General features: G+C 43.6%; 1 protein-coding gene across 12 annotated transcripts in view; it reads right to left on the bottom strand.

Moving 5' to 3' along the window:
- Positions 1-23,185, bottom strand: part of LOC121608557 (pleckstrin homology domain-containing family A member 7-like) — a 133,189-nt gene that overhangs the window by 18,880 nt on the left and 91,124 nt on the right. For 7 of the 12 annotated variants that reach the window (XR_006006921.1, XM_041939885.1, XM_041939882.1 and 4 more), the window contains 6 exons: positions 20,602-20,700; positions 18,318-18,390; positions 15,201-15,301; positions 5,334-5,515; positions 1,893-2,450; positions 781-1,336 (listed from right to left, as the gene is read on the bottom strand). Coding sequence is in view for 11 of the 12 variants with exons in the window: in XM_041939885.1 (XP_041795819.1) it covers positions 781-1,336; positions 1,893-2,450; positions 5,334-5,515; positions 15,201-15,301; positions 18,318-18,390; positions 20,602-20,700 (1,569 nt within the window). In the remaining variant the exon portion in view is untranslated. Of the gene's footprint in view, positions 1-780; positions 1,337-1,892; positions 2,451-5,333; positions 5,516-15,200; positions 15,302-18,317; positions 18,391-20,601; positions 20,701-23,185 lie in introns of those variants that run through there. The other 5 variants (XM_041939879.1, XM_041939883.1, XM_041939878.1 and 2 more) reach the window with 4 other exon arrangements.

Raw genomic sequence — 23,185 nt, 5'->3', positions numbered from 1 at the left:
ACAGCTAACAGTTTCTTTTTGACTGGTTGCTGATTTCGTTGAGGTAATTTAACGGACTAAATGCTTTAAGATTATGTGTGCCTTTGTACCCCAAGGCACTAAAACAATTATTCTGTTCAGTGGAGCACAGTTCCAACATCAGCCCCACACTGTCAGGATGACTGACACTGTTCTGGATGAGGAACCATTCTATTTGATATTTGACAGAGGGAATAAAAAGTATTAATGGTCCAGCCTTTGGAAGAGCACAAACAACAGGCCAGACAGAATCAAATCATACAATCCAGGCGGTGACAACAAGAAATAATCTGTTGTCACTCATATGTCATTGAATCTGACCCGTCTGATCAACGATATCTCTGCATGCTTCCATCCCTCATACATCAGTATTAACTTCTCTTGTTCTTTTTTCTTGTATCACTACATGAATATTCTGGTGCCTTTTGAATATTTCTCAGTTGATTGAGTGCCGTGGAGCTTCTGACAGAATGTGGGCTTGCTTTAATTTTAAGTTGCCTTGGATACGAGCGCGAGCTAAATGCCTAAAACATGCTGAAAACATCGGCCTTGTCTGCTTACATCAATATCTCCCTTGATCAAGAAATGTCTTAATTGCCCGAGGAAATTAGACGCTTCTCTGTGCACAGTAAGTACAGTAAGACTGCGCCTGGATAGTAAAACTGAACAGCTGTATTACAGCATCACCTGTAACAAACAGCATCACCTGTATGGAACAAACATGTCAGATTATTGTTCTGCTTCTATCAGACATTATTTTACCTTGAGCAGCTGAGATTTGGTCCTGCGGGGGGACACGGCGAAGGGGATGTCCACCACTGACCTATCGCCCATGGGCCTGACTGTCACGCGTTCGGCTGGCGTGTGCGGCCTCCGTGTGGGCGACATGGTTCTGCTGGTGCCGGGCGGAGGCCCCGGTGGAGGGATGTCTGCAGATGACGGTGGTACCGACACGCAGCGGGGCGGCCCTTCTGACCTGGGTGCTGAAGAGGAGGGAGGCACAGTGGATGGAGGGCGGGGGCCAAACGGGTACTCCGGGGCCGGAGTGTAGAGTGGCGCTGTGGGGCTGCCGTGACGGAACTGGTGACGCTGCTGCCACTCGTACAGCTGCCAGACGGTGCTGGACCCTGGGCCACCCTGCTCAGGGGTTAGGCGGAAGTGGCTGAGGCGGTCCTGGGCATACTTGTACTCGCCAAGTCGGGCAGGTGGAGGGCTTTGGCGAGGAGTCCTTGGCAGGGTCTGGTATGCGTCCATGGTGGTGAACTTGTGTTGGGTTGGGGGTGTTCGACGAGGGAGGGTGTTCTCTCTGGATGGGGGGCTGTTGAAAAAGGGACACAAAAGGATGTTTTTTCCACACCAAATTAACAAAATATCTCTAAAAGAATCTAATCTTACCTTGGCTTTTATTTCATCTAATTAAATTTCACAAATGATATCTCCTGAGCTACAAATGGGCTCTCAGTCCACTCCTGCATTTATTTGTTAATAACAAACTCAATATTTTTATAATTTGAGTCTCATTTCAGGGATAAAACACTGCAAACCTAATATGTTCTTGACAGGTTGGTATTCAGGTTCAAGTTCAAACTCGCTACAGTGAACCTTTCACAGTACTTATGCAGTGCACACTGTAGCCTACATTCATTTATTAAATGACATGGATTATTTAATTTGGCTGGCCTTGTGTGGTGGCAATCTACCCTCTCTGTATGCTGCATAGCTAGTTCAAAATCAGGCTACAAAAGTTTAAACATAAAACCCTGAAACAAAAGAGTTTTAAGGATATGTTTGTAATCATGTGTGTTTATATGCAATAAAATGCAATAAAAAATCATTTGTACTTTCCCAAAATGAGACACGTGACAGTGACCTACCCTTTGTGCTCAGCCTTCTGCACTTGGACCCACTGCTCCACTTGCTCCAGAGCACTTCTCCTCTGCACCTGCTTGTGTGTGTCAGCAGGGGGCGGCGCAGGGGCCCTCTGGTACGTCCCTGCTGCGATCCCGTTGGGCTCCAGGATGGGGCTGGGCGTGGAGACGAGGCCGTTCCTCGTGCAAATGCTGGAGGGCAGCGTGGAGGCGGCTCGTGAAGGCGCCCGGGATGGGACCCTGGACACGGGCGCTGAGGCCGACATGTGGTCTGACTGTGGGAGGGCAGAGGGCGCAGGGTTGGAGGGGAGGGACGTGTGTGTGTCCATTTCCAGGGCTGTACTTCCTATGGTGTGCTCCAACGTGGTGGCAGAGGGAGATTCTTTGTGGAAGCTGCAGCGTTCGTCTGCGTCACGGTGAATGGGCTCCAGGAGAACCTCGTGGATGATGGGTCTTGTGTTCTCAGAGTCTGAGGTCTTGGTCTTGTGGTGGTTTACGTGGTTCGTCTGTGGGACAGCGTGCTGCAACACGGTGAGCTTCTCTAACTTGTCCGTCGGTCTGCTGCTGAGAGATTACACAAAAAAAACAGATGAATGTAATGTTCTGATTTCAAAGGACGATCAACCTGCTGCCTTCTCAAACTTCATAACTGAACTGATGATTTGGAGTCCTTTTCATTTGAACAGTGCTCTGAAGTCATTTTGATTATTCTTTGGTTTAAATATAAAAAAGACTGAATTGATGATGATTGGTGGATTGTGTTCGGATCTGATTCCTACGCCTGAATTTGTATACCTACAAATACACCTGAGCTCTTTTTTCTTCTTATTGTTGTTGTTGTTGATATTATGTGTAAAGTTACATAAGGCTATAGCAAAGCACACAGCACTTTTTCTTAAAAGAGCAATAAATATACAAAATTGCATTAAATTCCAAAGCCATTCATTTGAACTGCAGGTTAAGCAGGCTTCACAAACAAACAGGTGTAGGAGTGCAAATTGCCACGGCAGCTCCGTTAATGTTTTCAAAAACTAAGCAATTGAGCAAAGCAATGCATCATCAACTACTAGTGAGTAGATTTCTATACATGAGCTCTAAGAGAACTTCAAAGAGTGCAACAGCAAACACCTGATTTTTAAAGTGAACATAAAAGTACAAGAACTGTGTAGAGAAATCAATATTTACGCTATCAAAAACCCTTTCAGATAATCGGACAATCGGTTTGTGGATCGGTGACGTCAGTGCGATATCCAGTAAGTGAATTCAATCAGTTTCAGCACCCCATACAGAAAGGGGACCAGATCGGCCACAGCTCCAGTTTCTATCCTGTTGTGTGCTGTTGTAGCGAGAGCAACAAGCTGTCTGGATTATCTCTTCAACTTCATAATGTCAATGTCACTGTCTGGTGCTCAACTCTTACTGTGAATGTTTGGATAAACCTTCGCCACTAGAGAACCGGACGATAACTAACTATGGCAGTTATCCTGACAGCCGAGTTTTTCCTCGGACTCCTCAAAGGATTTCGGAGGCTTTTACTCGATGTGCACCGATTCTCTTCCATTTGATCTATTCCCTGATATCCCGTGGACATCGTGTTTCACCATTTCAGGGGTCTTTGTCTTTGTTCTGCTGTGCTGAACTGAATTTGAACTAGACGACTGTCACATAAAAGAGAAACTTTTAGCCTCAGCCCCAACTTTAAAGACAGGGCTAAATACACCACGCAGACCATTTTAAAGCAGGGCAGATGACAAGCAAAGCCTTGTCACCAAAACTAGACTTTAAACTCAGTAATGAAGTCCCGTGTGACAAGAAGCAGGAGAAACAGTCAGGTCTCTGAAATTCAATGAACCGGACGCCAAAGTTTAATTCTAAATTAATTAAACAGCCTCAGGTGCCTGCACGCTCCATGGCAGCGGCTGGCATCTGAATATATTTAATATAACTCAGCTCTATAATGACTCGCATGTCCCCAGTAGATTGTGTTAGATGGGGGGTAACATTTTGTATGACGAGCAAATCTTAAGTGCATTATGAGGGCATTCACAGTCAATTATAATGCATTCATAATGCTTTATGACTACACTATGATGCAGCACACATTCTTTTAAATGCGTGAAAATGCATTGCACTTTACTTAACCACCAACAATGAAACATATGCACTGCACTCTACCTCATACATACAATGATAACTTACGATACTGCGTTGCACACTGAATCCTTACTACAGTTGCTTGCTGAGGTGTTTATAAGTAGTAATAATGTATGATCCCAACAATCAACTTGCATTTTATAACTAGTCAAGAGCATCAACACAAAACTTTAAGTAATAATTCATTATAAGCTACATCTACAAATGCTTGCTGATATAGCACATCACAAAGCATTATGTGTGTTTATGAGTAAAGCATTATGAACGAATTATAATTCCATAATGCACCGTAGATGTGGTCTTTATAGAATGTTATGCGACACGTGGAATCTGTCTTCAGCTAGATTCCCCTTCTGTCATATATCAACAACTGCCGCAGTCTTTGGGATTTCCCCTTCCAAAAACAAAAACTGAAAACTGCGGGTGTCTGAGGCTGCCAGCGAGTGATGGGACGCATTTGATCTGCGCCACCTCCCCGAGTCAACACATGAATAATACATGGAGAAAGCTGCTGCTCGCTCAAAAGCAACATTTTGCGACGTCTCTTTGAAAGCGAGCAAACACGTAAAAACGCTGCGCTCATGCTATAGCTTCAGGACTGATGGATTTGCTGCAGCTGTAAACGTCAGAGTGGGATGTTTTTCCAGACATCTGTGTCATTCATAGTGACACAGAAGACAAACACATGGCAACACTTTCCAGGAACTGTGTGTTTATGGGATGTAACAGCACTGTTTAGTACATGAACAAATAACGTTGTGCCAATTTTGTGGATTGTGCTTACAAGTATTGAGAGTGACAAAATGTGTTTACTTGTAGATAAATAAATAAATAAATAAATAGAAATCACCACAGCACTGTACAAGACACTTGACACCAAAGATGGACTGACAGGAATAAATATGTGTGTGTTAGGTGTTGATGTACGTGTGGGTCGGGCCTGTTGAATACATGATTCTTAGTGTGATCATAATTGGGGATCAATGTTGTATTTCTACAAAAAACATGACAAAAGTTTTTGTTTTAATCAATGTTGGAATCAAAATACCGGCGACAAACACAAGGGGGAGCTCATGGCATAAAGTGGAGAACTTTTTTCAGACTTTTTCTCAGTGTTCGCTGACTGAATGAACTCATATACTAATGGACCTCATGCAGCTGGTTCAATGAGACTTGAGTTAAGGTTAGGTCTAGGTTAAGGTTAGTGTTTGGAGTAGCTATGGCTATGGTCAGTGACAGAAACATGTGTGTGTGTGTGTGTGTGTGTGTGTGTGTGTGTGTGTGTAGCACTACCTGATCAGTGCGTCGGTGTGGTTCTGCATCAGCGTGGCCTGGTTCATGGCCCTCAGCCAGGTGTTCATATCCTCCTGGGTGTCAGCGCTGAAGTAATACGTCCGCATCCCAGTGTGCTCCGCCTGCGAGCCAATCACAGAGCTCTGCTTGTAAATGTATGAGCGCATACCAGTGTGGCTAGCCTATAGGAAGAGAGAAGAGGCGGGGTCAGTGCCGTGGCCAGAGAGGTGAGTCGCATGAGCTTGAGCTTTGGTCAAAGAGACAGGGAGATATCATGCCGTCCAACATCAAGCATCGACCAATACAGAGAGCCAATGAAGGAAACCACACAATAGAAATACAGAGACAAAAATGCCAGCCAGCTACGACCAACAAAGCCACAACTTTTGACCAATGAGAGGAAAGATTCTTCGGTACGATGGAGAATAGAAAATGTGAGCGTCAGACAAAAGAACGCCAGCGTCTCCTCACAAACCTGTTTTTTGCCTGTTATTACATCTCAGAAACCTACTAAGAACATATAAAGGGGCAAACAACAGTTAACAGACACACACAGTGATGTTATAATAGCTTTTCAGTTATGCTTGCTGTATTTTTTGACTGCATATCTCATGAAATAAGGATGTAACATCAATTACAGTGGCCTGAAATGAAAAGGTAGCTCTGCAAAGAGGCAGTGCGAAATGCAAGCCTGATTAGATCCCACACCCTGACAAGGTAATTGTCCTGCGTGATTTAAGTGCTGAGCTCACGACAGCCATATTCAAACTTAAGATGGATATTTCTTTGCATGCGCCGTAAAAAGACAATTAGTCAGGTGATCTAACACACTGTTGTCGTGGCGTGACAGTCAAGAGCGCCATTTCATAGTTGGGAAAGATTTAAAGATGCAGAGTCTCAAAAGAATTCTGCTGCAGTGTAACGAGGAGACGATCTGATGTGTGGTGTCGCAGAACTATTCAAGCAGAGCCGACGCAGGTGTGACACATACTCAATATACTATAGGTCTAATAACACAAACTACAGTCTGAGTACCTGCAAGAGAACTTCTGTTTTCCATGCATCAAGTTACTCAGACATTATCTAGTCTTACTGACTGATGTTCAACTGCAAACTGTGTATTAATAATGTGATATTTTTGAGTTTTTCCTATTTTAAACCCTGCCTGAAGTCCAGTTTTGTGCTTTAAAGATGTACTGATCATTTTCTTACATACACAATGGATAGAATAACTATGTTTAAAGTGAAAAAGTGTGAATGAACAGAGAATTATTAACACCTGACTTTCATAGCTGCCCGTTTGGCAAAAAAAAACCGCTAATACTAGCAATAGCACAGTAACTGCAGGAGAGAAGGAGGGTGTTTTTCCAGCTAACGGAAAATAAGAGCTGCTTCTTTCTCCAAAGTCAACATGTTTCGAGCCGCGCTGCATTTCGGTCCACTGAGACTGGCATCAGTGGAGAAGTTGGTATCTCTGCTTCTCCTGAAAGTTTGTTGAACTAAGCGTGTCCAGAGAGAAGCCTTGAGAGGCCGACACCGAGACGTTCGCTGCTTGATAATTCATGTGGCCTCGTCAGAAAGTGTTCCTGCTACTGAGCTTGATTTCATCTGTGCTGAAAATATTTCAACATCATGCCACTGATATTATAATTGGCTAGCTATCCGCGGGGATAAGCAAACAGCATCGAGCACCAGAACTGGACAAGAAATTCAAGGAACAGTACATCACTAACAGCTGTTGGTTAATTAATAGCACTTTAAGTGTTTTGTATCCTTGATAGAGCTGTCCTTGCTGTGAAAGTGGGGTTATTAGAGGCCCCTTTAAAAGGGAGTCACACCCCATAGAGCACAGATCTATAAATGTCCTACTTTTCCCTTTCCTTCTTTACTTCACTACTTCGCTCTTGCGGCGGTTGGGACTGGAGACAAACGAGAGAGCCCACTCAACAACAGATGCATGCAAATGAAAAGCAATTAAACACTAAATCTTCCCAACCCTAATTCATTCACTGAATAATGAATGCAGGATGAGAAGTGTGTGTGGAGTGTTGTTGTGGGATTCCACTGCGGCTGCAACGTGATGATTTCACTGTGATTTGGTTTATATCGTGCGAAAATGAGAGCGATTCCTCAGCAATTCGGCTTCTTGTCCAGTCGGAAACACACAAAACAGCACACCCACTTGTGCAGTTCAACAAGTCCATGAATAATACAAAGGCTGTGACCTCTGCTGTTCCATCCCTGTTACTATAAACTCTGATTAAACTCCAGCACATGTACATTAAACTCTGCCTTTCCTGCATCCCTCCCAGGTTCCCCGGCAGCTTAATAAGTCACCTCCCCTCTGAAAGCACTGCTGTCTGGCTGTTGAAACAAGCTCATGTCAGTAGCTGCGCTAATAAAACGCCTTAAAATATCATTTTCTTTCTCACTATGCTTGAATATCTACTTGACCGTGATCCTGGAACAGATCTGGGAATTGTTTGCGCCACTCACTTGATTCGTCCAAGTCCAGATAACCTTGTGAATTGGCTCTTTGGTGATGCTCAGGTGTAAGGGTAGTAGTAGGGAGTATGCATGACTGCACTGTCTGGAGGTGAGCAGAGACTGACCGTGTCCTCAACAATGGTCTTTATTGTTTAAGCTTATTCTAATGTGGCGACTGCAACTTCACCTAATCTACAAAGCGGTACCTGTTTTTCAGGCTACCTGATGCCAGGTGTAAATTAAGTCCACATTAGATGTACTGACTGAGTAGAGACCTGGATCCTAATGTACTTGGTGTGTGGTTTTTAAAGTTGATCCAGGACTCTAACAGTTAGCAGTCGACCAAACACTGCAGCAGCTGATTTCACTCATTACTTCATGTATTGTAACACTACCAACAGGACACTGTTTCTACTACGGGAGCTTTAATGATAGTGTAAAACAGTGTATAACTTAATTACAGGTGTCATATCTATGTGTTGGTGTACCTTATAAGCAACGTGCTTAAAATACTCCAAAAATATTTGGTTGACTACACACTGCAAACAAAACCATGCTTTCCATCTGTGGGGTAGTAAGAGAAACTGACTAGTGTTTCTCATTTTGCCCAGTTAAAACATCACACTGACAACCCAGTTCAACTGTGCTGGCTGAAGCCACACGCCACTGAAGTCAAAACTGCAAATCACCCTGTTTATGCATGAGCGATGCTGTGATATACACCTAGCTGACCGCAGGTACAGTGCAGTACAGAACTGCATGATGACATGCTTCCAAGTATTTGAGAGAATCCAGAGAACACAGAAAAACTGCAAACACAGACCAAGTTTCATGCATGTATTATGTCTCCATGTCCAATGTTTCTAAACTGCCTTTTGTGCTCTTGGAGTCGTGTTGTGGGCTGCATGTATCTGCGGTCTTAGCAGAAGTGACTTTTTATTCCGACACTCTCTCCTTGAAGGCTTTCTGATCAGTGAAATCAGCTGGAGTAATGTCTGATTAAAATGAAAGTCTGCAGACTCTTTGACACCAAGGCCACCCAGAGGAAAACAACAGATTGAACCACACACAGGGCTCAGCCAGCCTGTTACTGTCACGAATGGAGATGTGTTTAGGCACATCGGAGGACAGGAAAGGGGCAGGGAAACTAGTTAGCGACCACTCATCTTGTAAACCAATAGATGTATCCAAAAACAGCCTGAAAATCTTGACGAAAGGAATAACAGCATCCTGAGGAAGCAGCTGTCAAAACACGCCGGCTCACTCAGCATCAGCACTCTGACAGACGGCCTCTTATAGCTACAATGAGACAGGCTTCTTGATGAGAGACAGAGGGCTGCGCCGTTAGTCAGATGTTTGGGCACGTGTAGAGATACTGGCATGCATGTGCAGTGAAAACACACACACAGAACAGAGACACAGACACACATTTGTACTGTGATATGTTGAACTGAATTCAAACCCTAATCTGGATCACAGGAACTTCAGCCACAGACTAAACCTGCCTCTAAACCCCCTGCAACCTCCACCAGACCATATTTGCATTTAAACGCTCTGTCAATTCCAATCTCATATCACCAGCCTTAATTTTTCCCTATTTCCCTGAAGTTGGGACTTAGTGAAAAACAGACATAGAAAAAGAATACAATCATTTGGCAGGAAACTGTGTTTACTGACAACAGTTTTACAAAGTGTTCCCGAGTCCATGTCGTCACATCCTTTATCCAATCATGTGTTCACAAAGTGGTGAACCTCGCTCCATCCTCGCTTGTGAACCACTGAGCCTTTCAATGATGCTCCTTTCATACCCAATCATGATACTATCACCTGTTACCAATCAACCTGTTTACCTGTGGAATGATCCAAACAGGTGTTCCACATCTTTCCCAGTCTTTTGTTGCAAACAACTTGTTTGAAACGTGTTGTAGCATTCAATTCACAATAAGCAGATATTTACAAAAATCATTGAATCTAATGAGGTCAAACATATTATATATATATTGTCTTTGTGCTGTTTTCAATTGAGTAGTTGTCAACGAGGATCAGCAGTTATCATATTTTATTTGTTTTACAAAAACCTTTTTGGAATCAGAGTTGTAAGAGCACGCACATACACACTAACACTAGTGACAAAATACAGCACACACCACCAGTGATCTAAAATAACATTGGGAGGCTCAGCCTCTCTTTAGCCTGAATGCTGAGTGGGTCTTTCAGCCGTGAGTGCGTGACCGACACACCTACACACTGAATCCACACACAGCTGAGCCTCTTTTCCTCTCTGTGGTTTGAGTCTGTGTGGGAGTTTGTGGCAGTTTTAAGGGTGTTCCTGATCATTTGTTTTCTCCACTACATTGTTTAATGACACATAATGGGAAAATATGAAAAATCCCTCTCGCCATTTCTTTCTCTGCCCTCTAATTCACTGCAGCTAGCCCTCACGGCTTCCTTCCTCTCCACCTATCGCTTCCTCTCTTTATTCGCCTTTTCTTTTCCAGCACTAATCACTTCCTTCAATTTCTGTGTTGACCCCCCTTCAGCCTCTCTGTTTCTACAAACTAAAAAATATCACTCACTTCTTGCAACAGCTTACAACAGTGTCGCCTCTTTTCCTGTGGACAGCTCCACACACACACACACACACACACACACATTCACTCTCTTTGTCCGGGCGCTATTTAAAGAGTCATTGTGCTCGTAAAGATAAGCCTCAGCAGCCAGAGCACCACAAAGCTTCTGATAAGGTACATTCTCCTAAATTTGCAACTGTAGAAATTGAATTCACACTGAAAAAACATCCAAATGGAGATTGTGGGCGTCTCACTTTTAAATCATGCCGGCTTTGAGAAAAACATTCAGTGCTTCTTCTCTCTGTTTCTAAAACAAAATCCTGTTAGAATATCCCAGTAACAGGTTTCTCTACTTCAAAGTTCCCTTAAGCAGCAGCTGCTTTAGAAAAATCACCATTTGCGTGACTATGGGGTTGCATAGTCTGCATCTACAAGGAAAGATCTCCTGCAGAGCTTAAACATTATTTTTCCAGCTCTTCACTTCAGGAACAGTAGTGTGAGGTGACGTGAGTTCCAAATAAAGTGAAGGACTTCTGCACGCCATCAGAAAACTGCATGCTGGTACAGTAGATGTGACAGATGGAGGAGGCAGCCAGAGCAGCACATAGATGAACGATAAGCCCCACACCAGATAAGCCAAATACAAAGATTCATATTGCGATAACGATGATGGGGTGAGAGAGGAACAAAGGAACAGAGGAGGAATTAAATAACACAGAGAACACTGAAAGGAAAAAAAAAACAGCACGACCACGTCAGCCACAAGGACATGTTATTCGCAAAACATGCATCAAAAACCAACAGAGGAATATACACGACTGCTGTATATTCTGTCATGTTTGGACCCAGAGAAACCACACCGGCGGTAGACAACAAGGAAATATTACGTTTACATCTGGCAAAGGGAGAGCACATGAGAGCGTAGAGTACCTATTTATGGGAGGACTGTCACTGGACGACGCGACACACTCACAGGGAGGGAGTCCCACTCAGGCAGCCAACCAATTGGAACAAGAGAGGGAAGAGGATTCGGTGAAAAGGGGGGAGGGCGGTGGAGGGTGGGTGGCTGTCGAAGCTTGAAGGTTTAATTTGTGGGGTCGTGGTGTGTATAGGTCGATTTGGTGCAGCATTCACACACTCAAACACCAGCCCAGTTTCAGTTTATTACTTTATTTTTTATGATAAGGACTGATGACCCCCTGGAGTACACTTCTACATCACTGCAGCAAGGTGAGAGGTCAGACCAGTGGAGGTCAGCAAAAGCAAGATTTTACGCTGCTCTTTAAAAAGACAAAACTAAATAAACTTCATAAAGCAGCAGCCATCATTCGCAGCTTCCTGTATAACTTCCTGGCCATGATGCAAGTACAAGTGCCATATTGTTCATCTTTATTAGTTTATGATGGTTAACTTGAGCTGTGTGAATCTTAACCCTGTCACTTTCAGATGTTTAAAAATCACACATTTTACAAATAAACCGTATTAACCTGGGGATGAGTTGTGTTACCTATTTATTTATAGCTTCATGAAACCTTTATAAAATATATTTGCTTCTTTCCTCGTGCGTACTGATCTTGAAATGTCTCAGCTCTGGTGTCAGGGATCAAATTCAAACATTAATATTGCATTCATTATATACATGCACCCTTTTTTCAAGGTTGCTCTCAAAACTTCTCCATGCAATTGCATTAAAAAAAAAAAAGATTTCTCTCTTCACTTTGACGAAAAACCGAAGAGGATGATCTAAAATATTTTGACTTATATCATATCTGGGAGCCTACATTCTGCATTCCAGTCTAGACTTTCTCATGTCCAGGAGCAGATGTTCTCAGACGGTGCACAACTTTCATAGAGCGTCTCGAGCCTCAGTCCTCCGGTTGGTGGGTCGGCAGTTGTGGCCAAATCACTGTCCATCTGCTCCTTTCAGCTTCTGTCCTCTCGCCAACTCCACATCCTGCAAGAGGCTCTCTCCGCTTCCTTCCCCTTTCGCGAAGTTGCATCTCTCATCAAGCTCACAGAAGCTGCAGGTAAGCCTCAGCAACTCACCTCAAAGGGGGACACGCCATGCACTAGAGGCTGACGTTTCAGAGACAACCCTCTTCCCACGGCACTGCAACTTCCACCAGGTTTATCTTCTTGTCCTCCAGGGACCTCAACACAATGTGTGGACATAGAGAGGCAAGACCCACATGGAAAGACCTCTTTGTTTGCAGTGTGGTAGGTTTAGATCTGTGCGACATGTCTGGCTTGTTTCCCTTCTGAATGAAGGAGACAGATCTAATTACGTCTTAGCTCACTGACCACTTTATCTGCCTCTCGTGCTCCAATGTTTCAATGAATACCCGCAAGACATTCTCATGCTCTTATCTATACCGGCCGTGGTTTAGAACTGTTTTGAACATTGTCAGTAAGTGCACTCGAGTCCCCTTGGTGCCACAGAGGTACAGCTGGGGTCCTCCATCATTCCCCATGTATGCAAGTGTGCGGTTGAGGGAAGAGTGTCGCATACTGAGCGCAGTAGCTCCTACTTAATCCAGCCCTTAAACTACGGCATGCCTAACTGAACAGCTTCTGATCCCCTTGATTCCTCCTCAGAGTTCCTCACTTCTCTCTGGATGATGGTGTCCCTTGCGTTAGCTTTGTCTTTGCTTGTTGCCTGGTTTGTGGCTGCATCGGTCGCCTATTTGCGGCCTGCTTGGCACACACACGGATCCTTTGAGTCTCTTAATGTTAGCAGACTTCTGCACTTAAATTCTTCCACCACTGATAACAATGGAATCTGTAGCTGGCCTGATCTTACGTAGAGGCCCACAGAGGAAAAGCTCAGGGGAATGTCCGACCATCTCCGTTAGCGCTTGCTGATTTTTCTGTCTGTGTGCTCAATAATTAGGAGTCAATAAAGCTGACTTTTTTAGCTCCATTGGTAGACACTTGTCCACTGGACACTGTCCAGCTTGTGGTGACTAAATTGACTATTAGTGAAATGTTTACATATTTTAATGCTCAGGCACTGAGCCAAGAGCCAAGAGCAGTGAGATGTTAGAGAATCTGTGCCCTGCTCAGGGATCGATCCAGGAATATGGGTACATGGCTGCAATCAAACCTATGAGCTTTTGGTCCCAAGGCTTTTTCTTTTACAACCAGGCAAACATCGCTCCATGTAATAAACCGAGTTAAAACTTAATGCCTCACAAAGCAAATGGCTGCGTCTGTGAGACCTACACCATTTTAAGCCTATGAATAACGTGGAAGCCACACGTGGGCAAACACACTGTTGTGTGTGCTGTACAAGTATGTCTGCCTCTTAACTTCACACGTGTAAGGCTCGGCTTAAAAAGGCTTGTGCCTCAGGGAACGGAGAAGCTTCATTCCACTCCAGAGGAGTTTGTCTGTCTCAATAAAGGTGCCGACAGACATTCAGTGGTAATAGACATCACAACAGGTGGTGAGTGCTGTGCAAAGCTGAGTGGTGGCTGGGTGTGTGAGGAGGCAGGGCTACGGCTGCAGGATCTGACTGTGTGTTGATCTCTTTTATTAACTGCCACTGCCAAAGAGACTTCAGGGATCATTCTGGATTCTTCCACATTTTTGCCATAAACAGTGTATTAATTAGGCTGTCTGAATGCAATGATTTTAAAACTATTAAACACTTAAATAGAAAAACTTGCATGATCGTTTTCACTTCAAGGTGTTTTTTGTGCTTACAGCCTGATGCCGGATTCACACTGCATGATATTTCTGTCTGTTACGATTGTCACTGCTTCAGATTAGGCAATTAAATAGTCATAAGTTCTTGCTGTGATTTGACGGGGAAACATGACAGACTATACGCTGGTCTCATGGACCAATCACAGTTTGCAGTCTTTCACGATGTGCGTGATGTCATCGGGAAGGAAGTGCTGTGTGAATGATACCGGCTGTCTTGTGTTTGGAAAAGTGTTTTACTTCGCCATTTTTACAGGTGTGCATGCCGTGGAATTTTTCGTCCATTTTTTATGTGCTCGTCATCCTGTGTGAAACACGGGATGAGATGATCGATGGTCACGCCCAGCACCCGTTGCTGTGATGACCTACGTCTGTCGGGTCAGGCTGCTATCAGACTGTTATCGTGAGGTCTGAACCCGGCATACAGATATGTTGTCATTACTGCGAGGTTATTAAACGACTCTCAAAAACAGGAGTGTTCAATAAAGCTACGGGGGAAACCGTCACACGCCACCTAACCTGCTTTTCAGCATATAACAGGTGTTATGGTAGCATCTGGTTTTCAGTTGGAAAGGAACGTGTATTACTTCTAATGAACATCTCTGTTATTCACAATGTAAACCACCTGGTGGAAACTCTCATTGAAAGTGTGTCAAATAGCGTGAGGGTCAAACACTTAAAGCATGTGTGTACAAAGTATTGACATTACTTAAACATGAAACATCCGCAAGTTATTGATCATGTTCAAAAGCATCAAAAAACCTCTGAAGTGTGCAGAAGAGCACTGCATACACTGCACTGATTTCACTCTGTCAGTGTGTTAGTGCCTCAATCACCTCAGCACTCAGCAAAGTGTTTTTAGTCCAATTAGTTTGAGCAGAAACTGTCACGCTGTGTCATAAAAACAGCAACATGCAATTCCAGTTTGAATAGTTTTTATTTCTGTTATATCTTGAATTTTATGTTTACGTGGTCGTGTCAGAGGGAGTCATTGTTTTGTTTTGTTTTTTTATCCAGATATAGATGGCTACAACACACACTCCAAACCAAACAAATGTGAATATGAATCAGCACAGAGTCATCTGTAGAACAAACAGACGCGTACCTTAAAGGCATACTTGCGGCTGATGTGGTCCTCAGGTCCCACGGGTGAAATGACATAGCTGGGCAGAGGAATACTGCCCAGGACCGATTCCTCTCTGCTGTCTGGAGAGAGAGAGAGAGAGAAAGTGCAGGAGAGAGCGAGAGGGAGGGAGGGAGGGAGGGAGGGAGGAGATAATCAGGGTGAGGAAGGTGAGAAAAGGAACGAGAGAGATATGGAGGAAAGGAAAGAGCAAGAGAATAAATATCACTCATCACCCACTAATTTCATCACTGCCTGCCATCAGTATCACAACACTCAAATGCACACTCACACACACTCAGATGCCGTCATTCATACCATGGTGCGGTGCCAAACAGTAAATGACCACTCCGGTATCCCAGTGTCACGGAGCTAAAGCTGGCCTGGTCCAGCTGGCAGCCAGCCGCCATTCCTTTGTGTCCGCCCCGTCCGGTTTACATGCTGAGGTCATAGTCAACACACACACTCGTCCTTCTATAGCTGCAAGGACCCTCAGTGACATAATGCAGCCCTCAACCTTTCACCTCAAGTCTTAACTCTCAAACTGTCCTCTGAAGAAGTGAGGACTGTGAAAAATGTCCTCACTTTCCAGAAGAAATCCTCTACAAATGGTCCTCGCAAAGATAGAACTACAACCACAAACACACACAAACACATGTATGCGACCGGGCCTATCTTAATTAGCTCACACATCTATAAAAAATATCTACAGAGTATTTGTTTCCCTCTGAACATTGTGACAGCATGCTAGAATGCATGCGTGTGTGAGTGTGTGCACAACGCAAAATGTAGTAATGATATGAAAGTATGTGTGTGTGGCACCTGCGCGGGTGTGTGGCTGCTTGGCTGAGAGGTGATAAGGCGGCGCTGCGGATTAAAGGGGTAATGGGTTAAAAATAATTCAAGGACTTCTGGAGGAGACATTCCCTAAATGGTGGGCGAGACCGGTGAGGTCTTTTTATCTGCTTTGCCCTGCTACACGGACAAAAACACACACACACACACACACACACACACACTGAGCAGACCAGACCGTGACAAGGGTTAGATAACACCCAAACAGCTCAAGAATGGAGGGATTTTGTCACTCCATTTTGTCCGTTTTTCTTCTTTCTCATTCCGATTGAAGTCTCAGGATGGAGGGTTTCGTATGCTGTACAGACTGTAATGTTCCTTCAGGGAAATTTGTGGTATCGGGCCACAAAAACAAAAGCGACTCAACCTGACACAGGCTGTAAAGGAAATAAGAGGGAGGAACCAGGGATGTATCGAGGATCTTAGTCTACAAGTCTGCAAAATGCCTATTAATTGCCTATTAAACATTGTATTAATTAGGCGCCTGTTTAAATGCAATGATTTAAAAGACATTACACATTTTTAATTAGAAGGAATACAAAAACTTAACTGATCGTTTTCAGGAGCTTAAATCCGAGAAGATGCTTGAAAGAAGAGATTGAACTTGTTGCTAATTCGCTGTCTGCCGATCAGCTCATCGATTGATAGACTAACATTTCAGCTCTTAATGCTTCCTGCCACCATGTATCTTTTTTTCTCCTAATTTATTTTGTATTAGTTATGCATTTCCAGCTAAAATTATGTCTAAATATACTGGAATCATCCTTTCAAACCATGCATAAAGTTGTAAATGCAACACCAGGCTGCTATAACTCCCAAATTTCCAGAAAAATGAACAAAAACAAACAAAAAAATAAACAGAACAAGGAAACAACCTCTGCATTCCCGACAGAAAGCATCAAACAAATAAAGGAGCTAATAAAAAACAGCAAATACAACAAAGGGAGGCTTGACTGTTCGTGTAAAAACAAGAGATGAAGACAGGGGATAAGTGATGCTGGAGACAGATCACGTTGTTGTTTTCATGTTGAGAGGAGAAACCTTTGAACTGACAGAGACGGACGGAGAAAAGAGGGAAAAAGCAACGACAGAGAATTGATTTCATCCTCCCGTCGAGGCGAGGAGGCAGAGGAGCGCGTCCCAAAAGGCTCGCTTAAGAATATGGAGATGAAAAGAAAAGGCGTGGAGAGGCCGATAAAGACAGCCAGAGGATGGAGCCTGATGGCGTGTGTGGCTGTGTGTGTGCGTGGCCATATCTTTCCAATGCGTTTGAGAAAGATCAGATTAATGTCCGCCCAGACTGAATCACTGGCTCCTTTGTCAGCTGCAGTTCACTTCAAATCTAGAATCACCAGAGTCCGATTCAAACTTCTCAACTCTGTCCAAACCTTTTTGTATTGAAAGCTGTGAGACATCTGCTAGCTTTGATTTACAGCTGTGTGTACAGGCGTTAGGGCGTAGCTATGGAGCCTACTCACGTGGCCGCTGAAGCTAGCTGACATGCACGTCCTCGACTACACGTCGGGCTACAACAGCTACGCAGGAACCACATCGGGGCCGCAAGAGCTGTGATTGGCTGCTTGTGTTTTCCCCGCCAAGTTTCTGATTGCTCACAACGTCGCCAATAAGAAAACGACAGGGGAGAAACACACTACAACGCACAACCACAGATGTATTAAGATATAGGATTTAGTTATTTTTTTATTAATTATTAAATTAAAAATAGATTTTGTGCTCAACACACAAACGTTTTTAATCTCCACCAGGCGTAAACTGGGTGTCTCAGCGTGGCTAAAAACAAGGCTTACCTAGTCGTTAGCCACATTTTGGGCGTTGTCATGGCTCATAAACCTACATTAACAGAAAGGTTTGGTCTAATCTTGAACCGGAGCATCTGCAGATGAATTTCATACCTGATATGATATCAACACCTGTGAGACACCTGTAGAACACAATGCAGCCCAGTACAAATAACCATTCAACATCCTTCATGTGTGAAGCTTATAACATTCAGGATTTGTTGAGGTGTTAATTCAGCACGGTGGTAATTTTTAAGTCTGTGGAGGTGTTGCTGTTTTGAATTATACTATATTATAAGGTGTTTTTGTTATTTTGTCCCTGCCTGAAGCATGATTGTAGTGGAGCAGAAAACACCAAGAGGCAAGAGGCGGAACAGCTAGTAAGTGGGAATTTCAGCGGTTTTGTCCATGTGCTAGGTCCAGTCGACATTACACAGAGACTCACCTTTGTAGTAGAACAGACAGAAATCAGCCAAGACGAACCACTTCCTCTTCCAAAGACGCATCCCAGAACTGTCCTGCAGAGAGAAAGAGGGGCAAAGAGTAATGAAGGAATTAATAATGAGACAGCAAGTAGCACAGACTGGAGGAGAGGCATATCTTAAAAAGGAAGGTGGGCTACGAGAAAGATGAAGGGAGAGGTAGAGGTAGAATAGAGCAGCCAGGGACGGGATACAGAAGAAACAGAAGTAATGAAAGCAAAAGTGAGGCGGACATGAGCGGAGATAAAGACAGGGAACAGGAAAGAGGAAGAGGAAGGGAGCCATCATTTGTCCTCGTTCACTGGCTCGCTGGGCCTGCCACCGCTGCTTTACGGCCCGTTCTGTCTTTTATGTTCTCTGGCTGGAAATGGTGCCATTTAAAGAGGAGAGGAGATACAGCAGGGATGAAGTCACCTCAAACACAGGTATATGCTTCTTCTCATGAAGCTATAACATGCACAGAATATTCTATTTTTTGCCCTTTTTCCAAAAAAAAAGGCATATTCCTACTAAGCTGTTTATGTGGCTAAAATGAATATTCCACTTCTACTGCAGTTTCCATGCAGCAATGCACACTTCCTCAGCCCCCCTATTTTATTCGTTCAAAAACCTTCTTGAAAAGCTCTGCGTCATGATATTTGTGCAATATCCAAAAACCTGTTGATATCCAAACCTTTAATAATGTTCAAAAGTGTTTTTCCTTCCAACCAGAAATGTGGGCTTTTCTTTCATGCATGCATCCCTTCTCCAGCCTTGCAAACTGTTAGCTAGGCAACGCACAGAGCTGACTGTAAACAGGCAGGAGGCTGTGTGTTGCAGTAAAAACCCAACTGAAACGCATGTTCAGAATGTGCTGTATACATGAATGCTCCTAAAACCCAAATAATATCAGCACACTCCACATGTCTTAATCGGAAAAGGCTCCGTTTGTAATAAGGCCGAGGAAAATCCAACCAGAATATGCTGTTTACCTGACCCCTGACAAACACTGTCATATTTAGAATAACAGAGGAAGAATAGTGAGCATGCAAAAGTAGTCAGTGAGTGATGGTGTGTATGTGTGTGCATGCAGTTGTTAGTGATAATGTGATTGTGCCTGAATATGAGTGCGTCCCTGACAGCATTTAAAGCTTTTTGTAATTAAAATATAATTGCACTGCAATAATAGACTGTATGTGCATAGCAGCGTCTGCGGCTGTGCATTTAGCCGTGTGTGCATCCCTGCCTGTGCCTGTGTGTATTTGTATGTGCCTCTGTGTGCGGCCATTAAAGTATAATTGCTTTGCAGTAACATCACTCACTGTTTGTCTTGTACTGAGGCCAAGTGCGTTCCAGTGGGACGATGCCAACTACAGATATTTTAAGTATAACTTCAAATACAAATAGTCTCCAGTAATAGCCTGTGATCAACAGCAGGTGCTCGCTATTGCCAAAGCAAAAAAAAATAAATCAAGGAAAATAAAGTAAAGTAGGCCACTGGAGGAAATGTTCGAGGACCATGCAGGCTGGAGCTGGAGCTCATCCCTGTAGAACGGACCCAGCTGTCTGTAAGCCATGTATGTATTCAGATCAATGTATTCACATTATATGGCAATAATTTGCTGTTTCACCTTTGTTGCTTATATGACATCAATTATCTGAAAACATTAGCTAATAAACAATATTCTAAAGAGACAGTATTTCAATGAAGCTGTTCATACAGGTATCAGAAGAACAACCATCAATTAAAGATTAATCAGCAACAATTTTGTTTATCAGTTAACCTTTTAAATCGTTCTCTAATTGCGGTGTGTGAAATGTGAGGATTTCTCTGTTTTTGATCATCGGGTTTCTGACATTTCACAGTGCAATTTGATTTATTATGACAAAATACATCAGAGATTTTATCAATCTGATCATGAAAATGGTGAGTTAGTTGCAGGACTTGCTCAATTAATAAAAGTACATCTTTACATGATGATGTACATTATTTTGTTGTTTGTTCTTAGTGCATTCCTGGAAAGCAGTAATGATACTGAGAGGGTTATCCTGGTATAAGAGTGAAATCTTTGGTTATAAAGCCGGTGCTATGTACAGCTTTGGCTTCTTCCACACTAGAAGTGACATTTTACTTCCCAAGAGCAAGTTTTCATCGCCAGAGGTCGGTTCAACAGGGCCTCAACCTGTTATTACTGGCTGTCCCACTGGCACCGCATGCATGTGTGTTGGAATGAGAGTGTTGCAGTGTGTGTGTGTGTGTGTCCTGACCTGTTTGTACAGCCATCCTCGGACCACCACAGGGACATTGGGATTTCTTTTAATGGCCTGCTCTCTCTTCCCAAAGCTGTGCACCTTGGACCGGGAGCCCTGAAACACACACAGACAAGTATAGAAGGCTTTCAGTGTTACAAATGATGTCAACAGTTTCATTGCATCAGAATGGCACAGATCACATTTGTACAGGTGACTGAGAGATGACACTTTTCTTACTTATCAATGAGCTGCCACAGTATGTGTTATATTGTCAGCTTGTTAATCAGTGAACCAAACATTTGCACCGTTTGTGGTTGAAAGGGCTGAGACCAAAAGTGAGTCAGTTCTCCGTCTGTGCCTCGCCAGACCACTCACTCTTACTTACAACATCACTGAACGGACTTTCACCCACACCGCCTTCATCTTTTTTCCCAGGTACCTCTCTGTTTCTGCCCCAGTTGTTACATAATTACAGCCATTATTTGAGCACAGCCAATTTTCCACTGGACCTCCTTTACCGTGTCAGCCATGGTTGCCATGGCATTTGTCAGACACTGACAAAGCCTATCAGGCCAGCCCATCAGGTGTGAGGTCAGAAAAGCGGGCTTGTGACCTGCAGGTCACCTGTAAGACTGCCAGAGAGACACCTGCTGGAAAAGTCTGGACAGCGAACCTGAACAGCCGCCATCAAAGAGAGTGAGGCAATAGCTCCACATTGTTTCCGTGTCAGCAGGAACAGACTGGGGGCAGCAGTGGATGTATCTGTGTATGTTGAAAGTTCAGCGTTGCTGATAGGGTGACTTTTTTCTTCATAGGATAAAATCAAGGGTTGTCATAGAAACAGTCAGTCCTAAAAATGGCCAGTGTATGTTAAAGTTTCCGTAAAACCCTGGATCTCTGCATCATTTTAAGTTGCCTTCGAGATTCGCCTTTGATTTTTCTGCCACTGCAATATGTGTGCTTGGCTTTTATTGATATCAGAGACATTATTAAACTGTATATGCAGGCATTCAGTACACTAGTCCTGGAATTCATACATATGCTTATGTTGTGCAGGGTCACAGGAGAGCCCAGCACAGTGAGTGAGGGCAGGGCTGGATTAACCTATTTAGTGGCTCCAGAGCAAAAATATGTTGTGGGCCCCAGTTGACTCCCCTGTTTCTCCAACTGTGTGTGTGTGTTGTGCATGATTTCTGTATATATTTATTTAGTAATGCATCATGTAAGCATATTATCAACTAAAATAATAAAGGCCTCATGAAAAAAGGGTCCTCCAAATTATGTGATGATGGAGTTGCTGCCTCAAAGCGATACTGCCGCACTATTCTGACAGGAGGGAAACATCATTCAGACTTCAACACAACAACGAGATGGACAGGAAAGAAAACACAAGTGGGGTGAAAATATCACTTTAGATATTATTGGCGTGATATTCCTTGTCATTCACATCCCTGATTTGATCACTGTGGCCAAAAATATCTGAACCCAAAGCAAAGACAATCCACCTAAACAAAGGAAGGCCAAGCAAACTTCACAGAGGAAGGCCTCGGCCAGCCGGCTTCATTTACAGTCTAATTGAAAAGTTCTGAACAACAGCTTGGACAGATATGTGCTGCAGATGGACTCAGACGACATCTCTGTGGAAAATTGTTGAATTTGACTGCCACAGATGGTACAATGGAAAAGGGACCTGTAAAAAAAATCCTTTATTCTGTGTGACCCATTTCTTTACTGCTAGTAGCGATCAGATCCCTGACCAGTCTTCTAGGGAAGCCACTTAATTTGAACTAACAATCATTCTTGTTAATCTGCCTATCATTGTGGGTTAATCAAGTCATTGTTCAACGTGAGAAAAGAGTGAAAAGACAAAAACAGGTGAAATTATATTATATGAACAGAATGAGTTAACCTACCCAGCTGAGGTCTGGTACCAGCGTTTAACTCGTTGGTAGTATTTACTCCTGTTTCAGCCCATTAAGGAATAATTCATGCGAGGCACTGACATCAATTCATCTTCCATTACACACATTAAAGAAATGCACGGCTGCTGGTTGTCTTCTTCTTGCACCATTATTTTGTTTGTGCGTGCATGCCTGCTGTATAAGCCTGCAAACATACTTATACACTGTGCACATATTCATGAAATCTCATTACACCATCCTGTATTCTGAAACCTTAGACGAAAGATTGCTCCCCCCGGCGCGCGCACAGACACACACACCCTCGACACACACTTATTATAATAAAAGATTTGGTGTGACGGCTGCCTGAGTGTGTATATGGACTGGCAGCAGCACTGGGAGGCATCCACAGCTGGAAAACAGCAAACACACTCACTAATTAAAGGGAGGCTGGTTGCCCAAGCATGATGCAAAGACACAGAGCAGCTCCAGGACTGTCACACTGGAGTCCCTTATCTGCAAATATACAGTATGTGTATGTCCGTGCATGGTAAATATGTTTGTCTCTGCCTGTGTGTGTGCGTCCGCAGATGTGTGCACGATGCGGCGGTCTATTTTTAGGCCGAGGGTAATTCTGTGGAAAAGGCTGTGGTCCCTGCTGCAAAGTAGCACTCTGTCTTGTAGGTGAGTGACTCAGG

Source organism: Chelmon rostratus, chromosome 6, assembly GCF_017976325.1.
Source record: "Chelmon rostratus isolate fCheRos1 chromosome 6, fCheRos1.pri, whole genome shotgun sequence".
Classification (NCBI taxonomy): Eukaryota; Metazoa; Chordata; class Actinopteri; order Chaetodontiformes; family Chaetodontidae; genus Chelmon; species Chelmon rostratus.
The sequence above is the reverse complement of the archived record's forward strand: the minus strand, read 5'-3'. Positions and strand labels throughout refer to the sequence as shown.